Raw genomic sequence first — 15,235 nt, 5'->3', positions numbered from 1 at the left:
ACAACAACAAAAAACCAAAAAAAACCCAAAAAGAAAACCACACACACACACACACAGAAACCCAAAACTCAGCACCAAGTATCACCTTCTAAATTAATTCCCTTCATAATGTCTCAGAAACTCAGTTAAAGGTAACCATATTTCTTCAAAATCTACTCCCTTTCCTCTGACAATATAAGTAAGTCGTTCCAATACAATACATGATGCCATCTCCTTCACCCACATATGACTTGAGGGTACATCCACTTTCTTCCAATACAAAGATATTAAGCGCCTAGCTTGCAGGAGGCCAAAGTCAATTAATTTTAGCTGTCTGGTGCTAAAGTCACAGTTCTTTGGATATATACCCAACACACACATTTTTGCTTCAACAGGTATATTTACTCCAACAATCTTAGATAAAGTTTGCGTGATTAACTTCCAGTACTGTTGTAATTTTGGACAGCTCCATACACAGTGGACCAGAGTGCCCTTCTCGTCTAAACATTTACTGCAGCTATCTGGGATGACAGGCGACCAGCGATTCAGTTTGACTGGGGTTATGTAAGTTCTCATCAACCACTTATATTGGAGGATTTTCATCCTTGTATTAATTGATTGCCTTTGGGCTTTCAAACATGCAGTTTCCCAGTCCACCTCGTGTATCTCCTCTTGGATGTCAGCCCTCCATGCGTCCAACTTGTGGCCAGTTTCTTCCAGTCTAAAAGTTACAACTCGAGTAAAGTAACACACACGTTACTTACATTATTGCGTTATACAGCATGTCAAAGATTCTTTGTATCACATTCCCACATCCTTCTGTACCCACAGTATTAGTCCCATCCTGTGTCTCTTTAGTTTTCCATTAAGTGTGCAAATCACTCAGCCAGCAGACCTTCTGTTTGCATTTTCACTCACCAACTCTTCCCCTTCAGTCCCGCCTGCTTGCTCACGAGCTTCCATGGAGCTTCACATCAAGTGAAAGCTGTTCTACTTTTTCTTTTGTATTTTAAATTTACCAAAACAAAATGAGACAATCAGATTTGTTTCTTCAAATCAGTGATGCTGCTACTTATGTTCCATCTGGCATTGTTATTTTAAAGATAACACTCAGCTTCCTTTATGTTCCTACAGCACTCCCATGGTTTTTGCATGCTACTGTGGTCTGAGATCATGACTAAGTGTGTGTGTGTGTGTGTGTGTGTGTGTGTGTGTGTTTGATAGAGGTAGTGATGTAGGGATGACGCCCACTTTGAGGGAGGCTAACTGGTGTTTCAGTTACACAGGTCTTGTTATATATGTCTTGTGTGACGGGTGCATGTTAGTGTCCAGTAACCTAATAATGTAGTAGTACAAATTTAAGGTGACCATGAGGGTTTTTAAAGGTGGCTTTGGTTAAAAATAATAATTATTATTATTATTTGCAAGTCACGTTTTCTTTTTAACACTGTTCATGTGCTGATGCTCTTTGGCTGTTTTACTTTGGTGGCCACAGTCATGCCTAACAGCACAAATCTGTCTTGTAATCACTGCCACCTTCAGCCTTGGCTAACGCAACCTGCTAACCAGGCTTAGTGTAAGCTTTGATCACTCACTCAGTGCTGCAAGACCTCAGTGAAATTAGAAGACTAGCAGCAAAATATGAAAAACGCTTTTAAAAATCTGTAGTTTTACAACAGATGTATCCTGATTTTACTCTCATTTTAATCATAAACACTGGCATTTATCCAAAACCTTCACCTTGCAACAGTTAACAGCAGTTTTCACAACACAGCTTGTTTTTAGGGAAAATGTCACTGAGGAGAAAATCACTAACTATGAGTACACACATTTGAAAGACAAGTATCAAACATGACTGGCTATTGTAAGCCATCAACGTCTGCCACGTATTTTCAATGTAAGAAAGAACATTAGCATGAAACTTTGCAGATTTTATATTAAAAAGGTGACATAGAAGCCATTTTGATAGTGAGCTTGTTGCGCAATATAAGCTTAATATATTGTTTAATGCATTACGTTATACCACCAACTACCATAGAAGGTCTTCAAACCCATCAGGATGAGCACTGTCACAACCCTACACAATGATCACTGGTGTGAATGTCTCTGACCAAACAATCAGAAACAGAATTCATGAGAGTGGCCTGCAGGGCCACTAGTGGGCTCTAGTGGGCTCTAGTGGGCTCTGTACTCACTATTTGGCACAGTTCAGTCGAACTAGGATTTGCCATAGAATACCAGAATTGGCAGGTCCACCACTGACAGTCAATGTGTTTCTGTCTATCTGACGCTACGAACACTGTTCTACGTGTGTGGCAAGAGAGCGCAGGCTGGTCTCTCTATATCACTCACTCACTGATTGTTTTTATATTAGTGTGTGCTCAAACAAGGGACTTTTTTCATATTTATATGAATATGAAAAGTCTTCATATTTTAACTAGCCCATACTCAAACATTTTTGTGATGTACACAATATTGCTAACAATATTTGCTCATCTGCCTTCACACACATATGAACTTCAGTGACATCCCTTAATCATACTTAATCCATAGAGTTGAATATGATCTTAGTCCACACTTTGCTGCTACTACAGCTTCAACTGTGCTGGGAAGGCTTTCCACAAACTTTAGTTTTGTTCACTTTTAAAATTCTAAATAATTTAGCGCCCAGCTATCTTTCCCAACTCCTCCACTTGTACAATCCCAATAGAGCACTTAATTCGTCCAATCAGATGCTCCTAGCACAACCTAGGAGGTGACCGGGACTTTGCAAGCGTAGCACCCAGACTCTGGAATAACCTCGCCGGTTCATATTCGTGCCGCCGAGTCTATCCAGTCTTTTAAATCACGTCTTAAAATCTATCTTTTTACTTTGGCTTTTGATTCTTACGAGTTGGCTTGTTGTGTTGTCACCTATTGATTCCTGTCCTGTTTTTATTGTTTTGTTTTAATTGTCTCATGCGTTTACTGACTGTGAAGCACTATGGTCAACTTTGTTGTTTTTAATATGTGCTATATAAATAAATTTTGATTTGATTTGAAAGTGTGTTTATAGGAATTTTTGACCATTTGTTTAAAAGTTCATTTGTGAGGCACTGACCGGAAAGGCCAGGCTCACAGTCTCCACTCGAATTCATCCCAAAGGTGTAATACCAGGATGAGGTGAGGACTCGTGTGCAGTAATGTTGGAACAACAAGGTGCTCAAATCCTCAGATTTTCCCCACAATTGTCCAAATGTCTTGTCTACACGGCCAAAGAGCTCTAGTTTTGTCTCATCGGACCAAAGGACGTGCTTCCAGTATGCATAATCCTTTTCTAGGTTGCTGTTAGTAAACTTAAGTCTGGCTTGAAGGTGTCTCTTCTGCAGAAGTGGTGCTTATTTTGCTCTCCAGCCTTGCAGTCCATTCCTGTGCAGGGTTGCTGGCGGGTGTTCTGTGGTCCTTAGACATATTGCATACTAGTTTTCTTTCCAGAGTCTTTGAAATCTTTCAAAGCTCTTTCTCTGCACTGTTGTTTTGTACTATGTGTCTCTCTTTTCTTGATGATAATTTTCACTCCAGTTCTTGACTATAGGAAACACCACAGTATCTTTGCATAGCCATTTCCTGCTTTTTGAGCATCAGCAATTGTTTTTCTCAAGTCTAAACTAATTTCATTTGCTATTGGTATAATGCTTTCAAGTGACAGTTGAAACCCTTGCTTAAGTTTTTAAACTTTGTGTAAACTAGAATATAACCCTTAGTTTTACTTTGAGCATTACAAAGTTAAAGCACGTCATTGCAAAGCAGTGATTTATGTTATGGCTCAATAGAGAGACCAGCTAATAATACTGAATCAGGTCATTAAAAAATAGTAATCTGTTATTGTGTTCAGATACATGTAAAGTTTCTTTCTGAAGAAAACAAGTGAATAAAGAAATTCTGTGTTGAAAATCTATTGCTCCAGTCAGTAACCTTAAACTAATAATTTGTCCCTGTGTGTCTGCAAACATCTTCAAAGGCAGTGATGGCATTTAAATGGTGTTTTGTGAATTAAATGAATCAGCATCATCTAGCTTAGTTCTGTGATATGGTTTCAACTACGATCAGCGAGACCTAGATCATGTTTGTAGAGGGAAAGGCCCAAACGCAGACTCACAGGCAGGTGAATATTAATAACCAACAATGCATTTATTAAGGCTGATGTCCGTGGTACAGAACTAAGATGAAAACAGAATGTGAAAGGCAACAAGGAAACCTTTATAACCAAAACCTAGACTGGGAACGAACACTAGGCACTGGGGACACCGGCCTCAGATGTCATCAGGCCATTCAGTGGGCGTTATAAGCAGAAATCAGCACCATAGATATGGGCCAGCAGGGGCCATCTCCACCTGCTAGATTGTTCAGAAGGTTGTTATCATCCATCCAGATGGAGGATCACTAACAGGAGCGTGGGAAGACTCCAGAATCCACTCTGGCTGGAATCCTGTGATACAGCAGTGTTTACAGGTAAGACGTTTAAACGGACAGCATTTATAGAATGACTATTAAAAGTCAGCGAGTGTCAATAATGTTAATGTGGTTATGTTAGTAATACAGATATAACAGCTTTGAGGTGCATTTGTAAATATTATTACGTTTGACCGTCTTTATGGTGCTAGCTTAAAGTTATGGTGTAAAGGTTAGCTTATAGTGTAATAAAGCAGTTACTGTTTAAACAATGATTAGACAGAAATGTTACTGGTTAATAAAGTTACCAGAAAACAGATTCACAGTAAATATCTCGATTAGCTTCAATGCATCTGTAATAAATATGTGCAAGTTTCAGTGCTTCGTTTAAACTGTATGATACTGACCCAGGGTCAGTGTAAAATACAATCCCAGCTGTGTGAACAAAGCCTGGCTCCTTTAATCCTGCACGACAAACCTCAGGATGCAGGTTATTATTACTCTTTCCTGCTGGCACACCTGTCACACCTGAGAGGCAGCTGGAAACTTACAGTAACGTTTACATCATGCAAAGACTGCCAGACTCTGTAATACTGTAGATCACAGGTGTCGAACTCAGGCCTCAAGGGCCGGTGTCCTGCAGGTTTTAGATGCGTCCTTGATCCATCACAGCTGATTTAAATGGCTAATTTACCTCCTCAACATGTCTTGAAGTTCTCCAGACGCCTGGTAATGAACTAATCATTTGTTTCAGGTGTGCTGATCCAGGGTGAGATCTAAAACTTGCAGGACACCGGCCCTCGAGGCCTGGAGTTCGACACCCCTGCTGTAGATGATCAGTGACTCAGGTTACCAGTAAACATTAAAAGGTACCTCTCTGTCTGTGTGTCTGTGTTGAACCTTTTATAATCAAATTTTAAGTTTTGGACTTTTCCCTTTGAAGACACGTTGAAGAGCTCACAGAGATTTGAAGTTGCAGATTTAGGAGCATTAGGCCCGATGATGGTGTGTAATGCCTGTACTTACCTTCTGCACTGTGTTTTTGTTACTAATTTATGTTTCTTGTTGTTTAACACAGATTTCAGAGGAGCACTTTTAAAGTATCCTTAATACTTTCAAGCAGAACTGGATTGGAAACCAAAAAAAGCTTTTTCTGAGCCATGAGAGCTGACGGGATACAACTTTTTAAAATCACAAACAAAGGTGAGCAACAACTGTTAATATGTGATTTTAACATGATCGTCATTTATATAGCGATCTTGTATTTCTTAAACATTTCCAGGATGGTGTCTGGCAGTTTCTTCATCCACAGAAGTTTCAGTTATCAGAGTGGGAGTGGCTGAGTCTCCTGAAGAAGTCCACACCATTTACAGAAATGTTTCACAGAAACTGATTTCTCTACCAAAGTGTGGAGTAGTGTGTTTCCATAGATCACCTCTGTATGAATGTACTTCTTAAAGTGAGTGTTTGTCCTCTGTTGTTCCTCAGGTACAGTGAATGATATTAACGGCAGGGAAACAACACTGGGGGAAGACAAGAAGGAGAAGTGTTTCCAGGAGGAAGCTGCAGTGAGGACACACTGAGGTCAGAGGTCAGAAGCTGAAACAGCTCAGCTTTATATGCTAGGTTACAGAAACAAATCTAAATATATTTATAAATAAACTTTATAGTGATATTTTAAATAATAATCATCATTATGATTAAAATATCAAACACTTCAGTGGATTTTGTGTCACATGTATTGTGTTGGCCCTGTGATAACCTGGCAGCCTGTAAACAAACAGGAAAGCAGACGTGTGTGATATAAATGTAAATGTGTTACATACGTATGCTGAAGTGTGTCATCAGGTTTGTCTCATGCTGATGGACCTGCATTCTTACATAGAAGAGACTGTTAAAGTCTTGCATTCAGTTAACAATAACGGGTCCAGTCTGTTTGGTTAAATGCAGTTTGTTGTCTATTTATTCACATGTTTTCTTAAGTGCGTATCCAGCTCAGCTTCACAGTGGAGCTGGATTTGTTCAATAAATAAACCTCCAAAAGTTAACAATAAACCTGCATCCGTGTACGTCGTTGTCCACAGGATGAGACAATCAAAGTGATCAAACTGGAAGACTGTGGAACATGTTAATGTTTGTGTGTTTGTGTCTTTCTAACAGTTCCTGGTGAATCACAGCAGAACCATAAAGGCTGCTGGACTGCACGACGGCTTAGCCCTGAGAAGCCATCCAGTTACAGGAGGAGCAGGTAGAAGCTGTTTTCAAAGTAGCTGAGCAGGTTTCATCTCAAGTAAGCGATTACCTGTTCGTTCATCTGTTCTGTCACTTACAGGACATTTAAGGACGTCTTTTGAGCGTCTAGTTGGATGTTATTCTGGTCACGCCCATGGTCATTTGCAACAATGGACGTACTTTTCATGTTCATCCAGTAACTTAGTAAATCATAAAACATTATTATCATAAGACCTTTGGAGTGACGGCTTCTACAAGTAAGAGTCACAGTGTTGGACGCTCGACGCAAAGAGAAAAGCTCTTTACAGTTTTTAATCATTCTGACCATAAACAGCTTTTCCAGGTTTGATATTCTTTGACATACAAGTCGGGTTATGGAAATTAATTAAAAGGTTCCTATGTCACATTGAGCCATTTACACTAACCAGTGACAGTATGACTATGTGCACAGATGTGCTTCCAAGCTAGAAGCTCTACTCATGTTCAGCTAAACACCTAACAGGGAACAGGTACTCCAGCCCAAGCCGACATGATATAACCGCACATACAGCCCAGCCACAAAGTGAACCAACTCATTGAGTTACAGACAACAGGGCACCAAATGCACCCAGAGTCTAAACTAACCAGCCTGCACCAAACTGACATTTCTTCCTCCTAAGTTAAATGGATGGAAGTTAAATACGTACATAAAAACATAAAAACCACTCGTTTCCACACAGGAGTTCCCTGACACTGAGTGTTAGTTGTACTGAGCAGATACCAACAATCGTAAGACTACCGGAGACAATGCACTGAATTATTGTTATCCTAATTATTTCACCCGACTGGTTTCAGCTCTGATTTCTGCTTTTTCCTTTTGGTAGATCAAAGAGAATCGTGATGTTTCTGCTTCCATTTTGATTCCAAGAAGAAGAACGCTTCAAAGAAGTGGCGTTCATGGTCCACAGTGTGACGATCATGGCCACACACTGCATGTGCTTTTTAAAGCAACATGTTTCTTCACTTCAAAAACTTTGACATATGCCTTGTTGTTTGGATATGTGTAATATTAGTGCATGTTAGGGTTTGTTACTGAAAATTGTTCACTTCTGTTTTGTATTTTGATGATCGCAGCAAAGATACTGTTTTAAAAAGTTTTGTTTTCAGAGCCTTTCTTTAAAATCCTGAGCCTGTAGTTTTACATGAATGTTACGTTTTCATTTCTGATCTTGTAATGCTTGCACTACACTGTGCACGTCTGCATTAGAGACATCTTAGTTACCTATTTGTGAGACTGAGCTGCTTGACTATTATTTGGAAGTGTATGTAAAAAGCATGATATCGTTTCTTTTTTAATGTGATGGACTGAACTCAGGAGGTATCTGCTTTTCACCAAAGATTAATCTGATCTCATTTCTACCTGTATCTACTGTTTCAAGATTTAGCTGAAGTTTGCTCAACTTTAATTGTTTATTCCAGCTCTCATAGTGCAGCCATGAGACAGACCTATTAAACTCAATGCACGATGTAAAGTTCATAATTCTCTGACAAATAAAACTGTAATAGCAAACATGAACAGCTGTGCTTATTTCTGAGATATGAATGTTTGTAAACATAACTTTATTTTTCAAATGTGTTCATATTTAGAGAGTTAGAGACGGTGATGGTGAATCTGAGCTGATGGTCAGCAGAAAGTAAATATCTCTTTGTCCCTTCAGGGACAGTACACTGGTGTAGTTTCCTGTCCAGCTGTTTGAACAAGAAGAAGCAGTGTTGGGTCTAAAATAACTGGCAGGAAGTAATCAGTAGTTAGAAAGTGGATGGCATGTATAGTGACTGCGTTACAGTTACTGTAGTTCAGTAAGGATACTTACCAAAGCAGAGCAGACAGGCCAACAAGGATCAGATGCTGAATGTCTCAGGGACACGCTCATCTGTGGTGCTCACTGAATGCTGCTTTCACCGACTGTCTCAGTCTTTTATTGAAGTCGGCTGGTTGGACAGTGATAGCCTGCCCATCTGAGGAAGAGTTTGAAAACACTCACGGCGATCATTATTTTGTGTTAGGGTCAGAGTTAGATGGTAAATGTTGTCCTTTAAAATGTTTTTGTATTTAAAAGTACGATAATTTAAGGCTAAAATAGTGATCCACGTCCCTTTACCTGGATGTTTTCTTTGACGCTGGATGATGACTCCTCTCTCTCCAGTTCCAGCCTCGGAGATCACAGCCAACATCTGCAGCAGGAGAGAAAGTTAAATTAGTTTCTTGTGCCTTTTTTCTCCATGTTTAGAAAAACACTAAAATAACCAAGCAAAAATAATATTAAAGATTTACACCCTTCATTAGCCAAACAATAAAAACATCTTCCTTTTATTCATTTTCTCCATTCCTGCTCACATCAGGTGTCAAATATCACAGCAAATCGCAGTGAATGTAAAGCACATGCTTTAAACAACATGCGCCTCTATAAAGAGCATTAAAGAGTTTCTACAACTCACAACTATTTCTACTTTAGCTGTGGATAGTTGATCTGCCGCCTCGGATCAGAATCAGCAGCGAGGTGGTGACATGGACTCGTGCCCTTTGTGACTCTGGTAGTTCTTCTGAGGAAACACCACCATTTCTCCAAACTGCACCACCTGTGAGCACCAGAGATGGGCAGTAATGCATTACTTACTTTTTTCAAGTTACGACTAAAGCAAGGGATTACTATTGCAAAGGTCATTAGATTACTGTTACTTTCCCATAAGCACGCTGCGTTACTAAACCGTGAGAGTGTCTCATGAAACACCCGGATCCCCCCACTGACATGACTGCTGTGGGATAACCTCCACCCACCCCAGATTTTAGAGTGACAGGACTGAGTGACGCTGAATCTTTGATTCTATTTATTTTCTGCTGTGTTTTACTTTCATCTATTTGAAAGAGTGTAAACACAAAACATGATTTTATTTTATATGCTGGAATATGCAGGAAATAGGTTTAAATGTAAAAGAGTTTCTTCATGTCAGACACTGTTGTACATAATTACATTTTTGCTTAATGCAATGTGCTTAATCTTAAAAGATTAAAACTAATAAAACAAGTTTTAAAAGAGACTTTTTATTTGATTCAATTTTATATGATGATTATGCAGAAAAATAGAAGTGGCTGAAAGCTCTGTTGCTTTATTACATAGGCTGTGTATCATGTTTTTAAAAGTAACTGAATAATAAAGTAACTAATTACTTTTGAAAATAAGTAATCTGTAAAGTAACAGGATTACTTTTTGGAGAAGTAATTGGTAATTAGTAACTAATTACTTTTTTAATTGACCAACACTGTTCACTAACAGTTGAAGTAGTGAGCTACATTCATGTGCATCACACAGCAAGACTTCAGGAAGAATTTAAGCCATTTATTTGCAACCGTGTGTTATCATTACGGTTACTGAGTCACGGGTGAAATGTTGAGACTGACAGAGTGGATTACAGACAGGTGAAGAACCAGGTGGGCTGCTGGCTGTACAGAATGACCAGAAAACCATAGTGGACCTGAGCACAGAGACCTGAGTGTGGGGAACGAATGAAGAGCAGATAAAGACTGAAATCCCCAGCAGAGCTCGAATCAGACTGTTTCAGGCCTGAAGAGCAGAGCTGAGGATTGAAAGAGATGCAGACTGAGGTGGAGCAATGAGAACGGTGGATGAGAGGGAGGCTACAGACAGATAAACTTCAACTTTTGTACTTTTATAATAATCTTTTCTATTTTGTTGTAGCCACCTATCGTTAGTTTGAAAATGCAGACAATAACTGGGTCAATCTTTCACAGTGAGCGAAATTTTAGAAAATGTTTTGTTCATTTTGAACTTTTCCACAATGCTATTCTTTTACAATAACCCCATTCTTTAGATGTGCTAGGTATTCTATCATAATCTGTAATGAAAATATCCAAATTAATTTGTAAAAGTGAAAAAAAAACTTTATTTATTTATTTATTTTACTTTAAAAAAAAAAATTCAAGTGAGGTCCTGTTGGCTCCCGAAATTTGCCCCAGGGGAGATTTCCCACTGGAGCAGTGATGACACTCTGCGCTCAGCCTTCGACCGCGATTGAAGTTGATGGTCATGTGGTGCGCCGAGGCTCCCCGGCCTCAGTCAGGTGGTGGGGGTGTGGCGGCGGTGTGGTCCCTGGCTCAGCTGCAGGGGAGGGTTAAATTTAAATTCATGTTATGCACTTTACTTCAGTCCATTTTAAATGAGCATTGGCCCAAAAAAGGCGGAGCATCACTGGGTAATGGATCGTGTTCACATAAGTCTTCTTCTTTGCATGATAAAACTTTTGCCGTGCAGTGATTTAGTGAGAACTATGCCTGTTTTTAATGAGTGTGGTCTGAGGGTCTGACTGTCACAGTCAAGACTGATATTCAGCCTTTTTGCATCTGAAGATTTCTCCAGATTCTCTCAATCTTTTGGTGACATTATGTATTCTACATGTTGAGATATTCAAAATCTTTGCAGTTTTTCACAGAGGAACATAGTTTTTGATTTTTTTTTCACAATCTGCAAATGCAGTTTTTTGTAGGTTGGTGAGTCTCTGTTTTCTTCTCTGTAAGAGGCTCTTTTATACCCAGTCACACTGCTGACCTGTTCCCATATGACACTTTTCCCAAACTGTTCCTTTTCTTTTTCCAGCCTTTTGTTATCCCTGTCACAACTTTTTTGAGGCTGTCACTAAATGAGCTAATATATTTCATGGAGTAGTAAAATATCTGAATTTAAACATTTGATATGTTTTCTATCTTCTATTGTGAATAAAATATGGATTAATGGTGTTCAAGTCAAATACAAGTCATCACATTGACTTGGGATTGTAAGCTCCGGGCATATGCATCAGCTTTTTGCTGCTTTGCATACAAGACAGAAGGAAGAATTGTAATTTTTATCAAATTAAATTGAATTCATTTCATGGAATTGTTAATAAGTCTCACCTATACTGTCTGCTCATAGTGGTCACATATGGTCCTCCTTCTCTCTCCAGAACAGGCCGGCAGCAGTACATGAGCCAACCCACAATGGCCAGCCCCAGCCCTGCATGAACCCTGCCCTGATGAACACGCCCTGGGTGAGAAACTCTTTTGTTTTGTTTTTTCACCCCATCCAAATTGCGTACACTGTGCTGGCAGTGATAACGCAATCACTTCATTCTCTGCACTTCTTTTGACACAGTATTTACAGTGATGATGCTGTATGTGGTCATTTGTTTCAAACTATTATAAATGGACGGGTTCTTTAAAGCAATTTTATACTCTGAAAACTCAAAACACTTTATGTGACTTGCCTTATTCACATGCTTTCTAACAGTCACACACATTCATACAGTGAAAGCATCGGAGAGTATCAGTATTTGAATATTTTAGCGTGCAGACTGGAGACCAGAGCAGCCATTAGTGATGGGTCAATGGAGTGTGTAGCATATTGCCCTTATTGTGTCAACACAACGTTAACACTGTGTTGGTGTGTTGCTTAGTAGTGACATCTGCTGGATTTACAAAAATATTGCAGGCAGCCTGGATGAAGAGAGTGGAGAGAGAGTGAAGAAGGTTCATTCATTCTGACATCTGGACACCAAATGAGTGAGGAAAGGTCTCGCTGGCATAACCAGCTGATGATAAAACGTTAACTAAATGAAAGAGTCAAGTCAAATGGCTTTAATGCCATTCCAACCATGTGCAGTGATACAGTGCTCAGTGAAGCCAGCCAGTGTTTCTCCAAGACCACAGTGCTGCATATGACAATCAACACAGGACTACACAAAGTGCACGTGTGCAAAAATTGCAAATAAAAAAGAACAGAACGATACAGACACAACAGTGCAATAAGTAACTCGATGTATGAAGGCGCGCCTGCGTGTGTGACGTGAAGATAAGTGCTTGAAAGTGTGTACATATTAACCAAACTCTGCGATTGATTAATACAGTATGTAAAATGCAGAATTTACAAACATATTTCTGAAAGGAAGTATAAGTGAAAAACATCAAGTCAAAGTCTTATTTAGGAAATATAAGTGAATGTGACAATTGTTGTGCTTCTGTACGTGAGGGGAGAAAAAAGGGTGAAAGGACCACAGAGAAAACTTCTCTCTTTGGTTCTCTTGTACAGCCGGTGATGATGTTTCCTCGCAGCATGAATGCAAACTCAACAACTGCACTTCCCAATAAGCACAACTTAACACTGTACAACAGAGCAGTTGTATTGATCATGCGGTTTTTCCTACAGCAATACACACACCAAAGTGTTGTTTCACTTGTTGTACCTAATAACCCCATTGGTGCTTCAGCATTGTTGGCTCATAGCAGCTGGGGATTGAACCATCAACCTTCCAATCAGTGAATGACCTGCTTAAGCTCCTGAGCTACATGTCTGTGAAGGCTCTCAGTCATCCAGGTCATCGTAGTCAAAGGAGCTTGCAAAGAAAAGCGTCTGGCCTTCTTTAGTTGCTTGAAGACGTTTCACCTCTCATCCGAGAAGCTTCTTCAGTTCTAAGGTCAAATGGTGGAGAGTCCCAGATATAAACCTAGTACGAGTTTCCCCCCACAGAGGGACAAAAGGACCCCCTGATGATCCTCTAATCACCTGAGCCAAGGTGTGAAACTGGGTGTGGGTCCCAATCAGCCAGAGTTTCGGGTGAGCTCATTGTGAAACCTGGCCCCACCTTATCACGTGATTTCCTGAGGTCAGATGGCCCAGAATGTGAGTGGGCGTTAAGGCGTCTGGGAAGGGATCTCAAAACTGCCATCTATAATCCAGTTTTGAGTTCCCACCCCAGATCATACCTTTTGTCCCTCTGTGGGGGGACACTCCCACTAGGTTTAAATCTGGGACTCCCCACCATTTGACCTTAGAACTGAAGAAGCTTCTCGGATGAGAGGTGAAACATCTTCAAGCAACTTAAAGACGTCCAGACGCTTTTCTTTGCAAGCTCCTTTGCCTCCTGAGCTACAGCATTAGCTGTTCATGCAAAGATGACAGGAGATTTGTCATTTATTGTGTCTAGACTCCACTTAAGAGCTACTGCTGGTGCCCATAAACTCTTTGGTCTTACCACTATCACTGCATTTATATACGGGCTTATTGTTGGCTGTACCAATCCTGAACCCCTCTCCATCTTTACATCTTATGGATTTTTATTATACTACATCATGACCCACATTACTTAAATGATCCACCAGGTTGCCCCAGTCTTAACAGTTTGGAAATATGTTGCTGTATCAAATTAGAAATTACACTCTTTAGTTACAACTCAAAGCTTTTTACTCTTTGTTTGCATTGTTTTTCACTGTTTTAAAAGAGAAGGTTGGAGTTTCAGTAAGTCACAGCTTGAAATCCCCTCTTTTGTTGAAAACATATTTTTTCCAGAAGAAAATCTGTGAAGAATCTTAAAAGAACTCTACTGTTAAAGCGGGTGTGTAGTTTCATTTTGATTAACTGTCTTTTTAATAATCATCTTTCTTTTTAAGGTCATAATATTTAAGCATTTTTGCAATATTTATGCTTACAAAAACAAATATTCAAAATAATGAACTAGCTGGGCCCACGTCCTCATTTTAGGATTGACAGCGTTTTAGTAGGTAAAGGTGATGCTTGGACATGAAGTGAGCTGCGGTTTGGGGAAGGCCCCGAAGGGGACTGGCGACGGCTCCCAGGCCTGGCAGATCCCCGTGTTTAAATAGAAGTGAAGTTAAAGAAATGAGAACAAGGAGGGAGGGAGGGAGGGAGGAAGGGGAGGAAGGGGAGGGAGGATGGGGCACGTAAACGAAAACGACGGCTTGCAGAACTGGGGGAACCTCTGTAGATGGCAACCAGAAGGAGCGTGTTTGGAGGTCCCGCTCCTGAAATTCAGATACATAATCTCCAAAATATGAATTTGCTAAAGTTGATCAAGACTAGTTGTTTTTGCGATATCTCCTGTCATTCCTGAAAACAACATCAGTCTGATGTTTCTCCTGTACCTGTGACCTGTTTTAAACTCTCAATCATTTGTCTTTCTCTTTGTTCCCTTTCCACTCTTTGCAGTATCACTACCAAGAAGATGACTCACCCCTGCTTGACCAGGGATTCCCACAGCTCACCAGTGGGCTTCGCGCTCCTGAGCTGGTCCATGTTTCACAGAAGAACCTGTCAGAGATTGAAAATGTGCACGGCTACGTGTCCCATTCTCACATCTCTCCTCTCAAGGTCAGCACCCAAACTGTAAATGTATGAACAGTCATGATTGATGGTTTTTCTGTAAAACTCAAGTTTCTCACTTTTTCTCCTTATCTGTCTTCATTACAGGCCAACCCTGCTCCCATGATCATCAATACAGACACTCTGGAGTCGCTTCCTTATGTGAGAGAATTTATCTTTTAAATGTTTATTCCTGATTGTCTTGTTAGGTTACTCAAGTAGAGACAGACTTACTCCCTGATAATTTATTATTAAGTTTTATTTTACTTTACTTTTATTAAGTAAAGTACTAGATGAGACTGACCCCTCAGTAGTTGACCCTCCACATTAAAAAAATAGTTACATTGATAACCAATCATAAATTGTTGTCCATGAGACAGTCTCTACTTTACACGTTTCCCTGAGAA

At 39.9% G+C, this 15,235-nt stretch overlaps 1 protein-coding gene and 1 long non-coding RNA gene across 20 annotated transcripts in view; both read left to right on the top strand.

Moving 5' to 3' along the window:
• The window catches only part of dlg2 (discs, large homolog 2 (Drosophila)), a 157,797-nt gene that overhangs the window by 71,964 nt on the left and 70,598 nt on the right, over positions 1-15,235 (top strand). For all 16 annotated transcript variants that reach the window (XR_005693055.1, XM_040010575.1, XM_040010593.1 and 13 more), the window contains 3 exons: positions 11,641-11,724; positions 14,676-14,837; positions 14,937-14,990. Coding sequence is in view for 15 of the 16 variants with exons in the window: in XM_040010575.1 (XP_039866509.1) it covers positions 11,641-11,724; positions 14,676-14,837; positions 14,937-14,990 (300 nt within the window). In the remaining variant the exon portion in view is untranslated. The remainder of the gene's footprint in view (positions 1-11,640; positions 11,725-14,675; positions 14,838-14,936; positions 14,991-15,235) is intronic.
• LOC120720833 lies at positions 5,210-8,197 on the top strand. Of its 4 annotated transcripts, none has more exons than XR_005693069.1 (3): positions 5,210-5,613; positions 5,899-5,994; positions 6,571-8,197. It is a non-coding gene; the product is annotated as an uncharacterized LOC120720833 (long non-coding RNA). The 4 variants fall into 4 exon arrangements; XR_005693067.1 differs by having other exon boundaries at positions 5,899-6,001; XR_005693066.1 differs by having other exon boundaries at positions 5,210-5,994.

Source organism: Simochromis diagramma, unplaced genomic scaffold (assembly GCF_900408965.1).
Source record: "Simochromis diagramma unplaced genomic scaffold, fSimDia1.1 OVJJ01000123.1, whole genome shotgun sequence".
Classification (NCBI taxonomy): domain Eukaryota; kingdom Metazoa; phylum Chordata; class Actinopteri; order Cichliformes; family Cichlidae; genus Simochromis; species Simochromis diagramma.
Note: the sequence above shows the minus strand (reverse complement) of the source record. Positions and strands in the feature narration are given on the sequence as shown.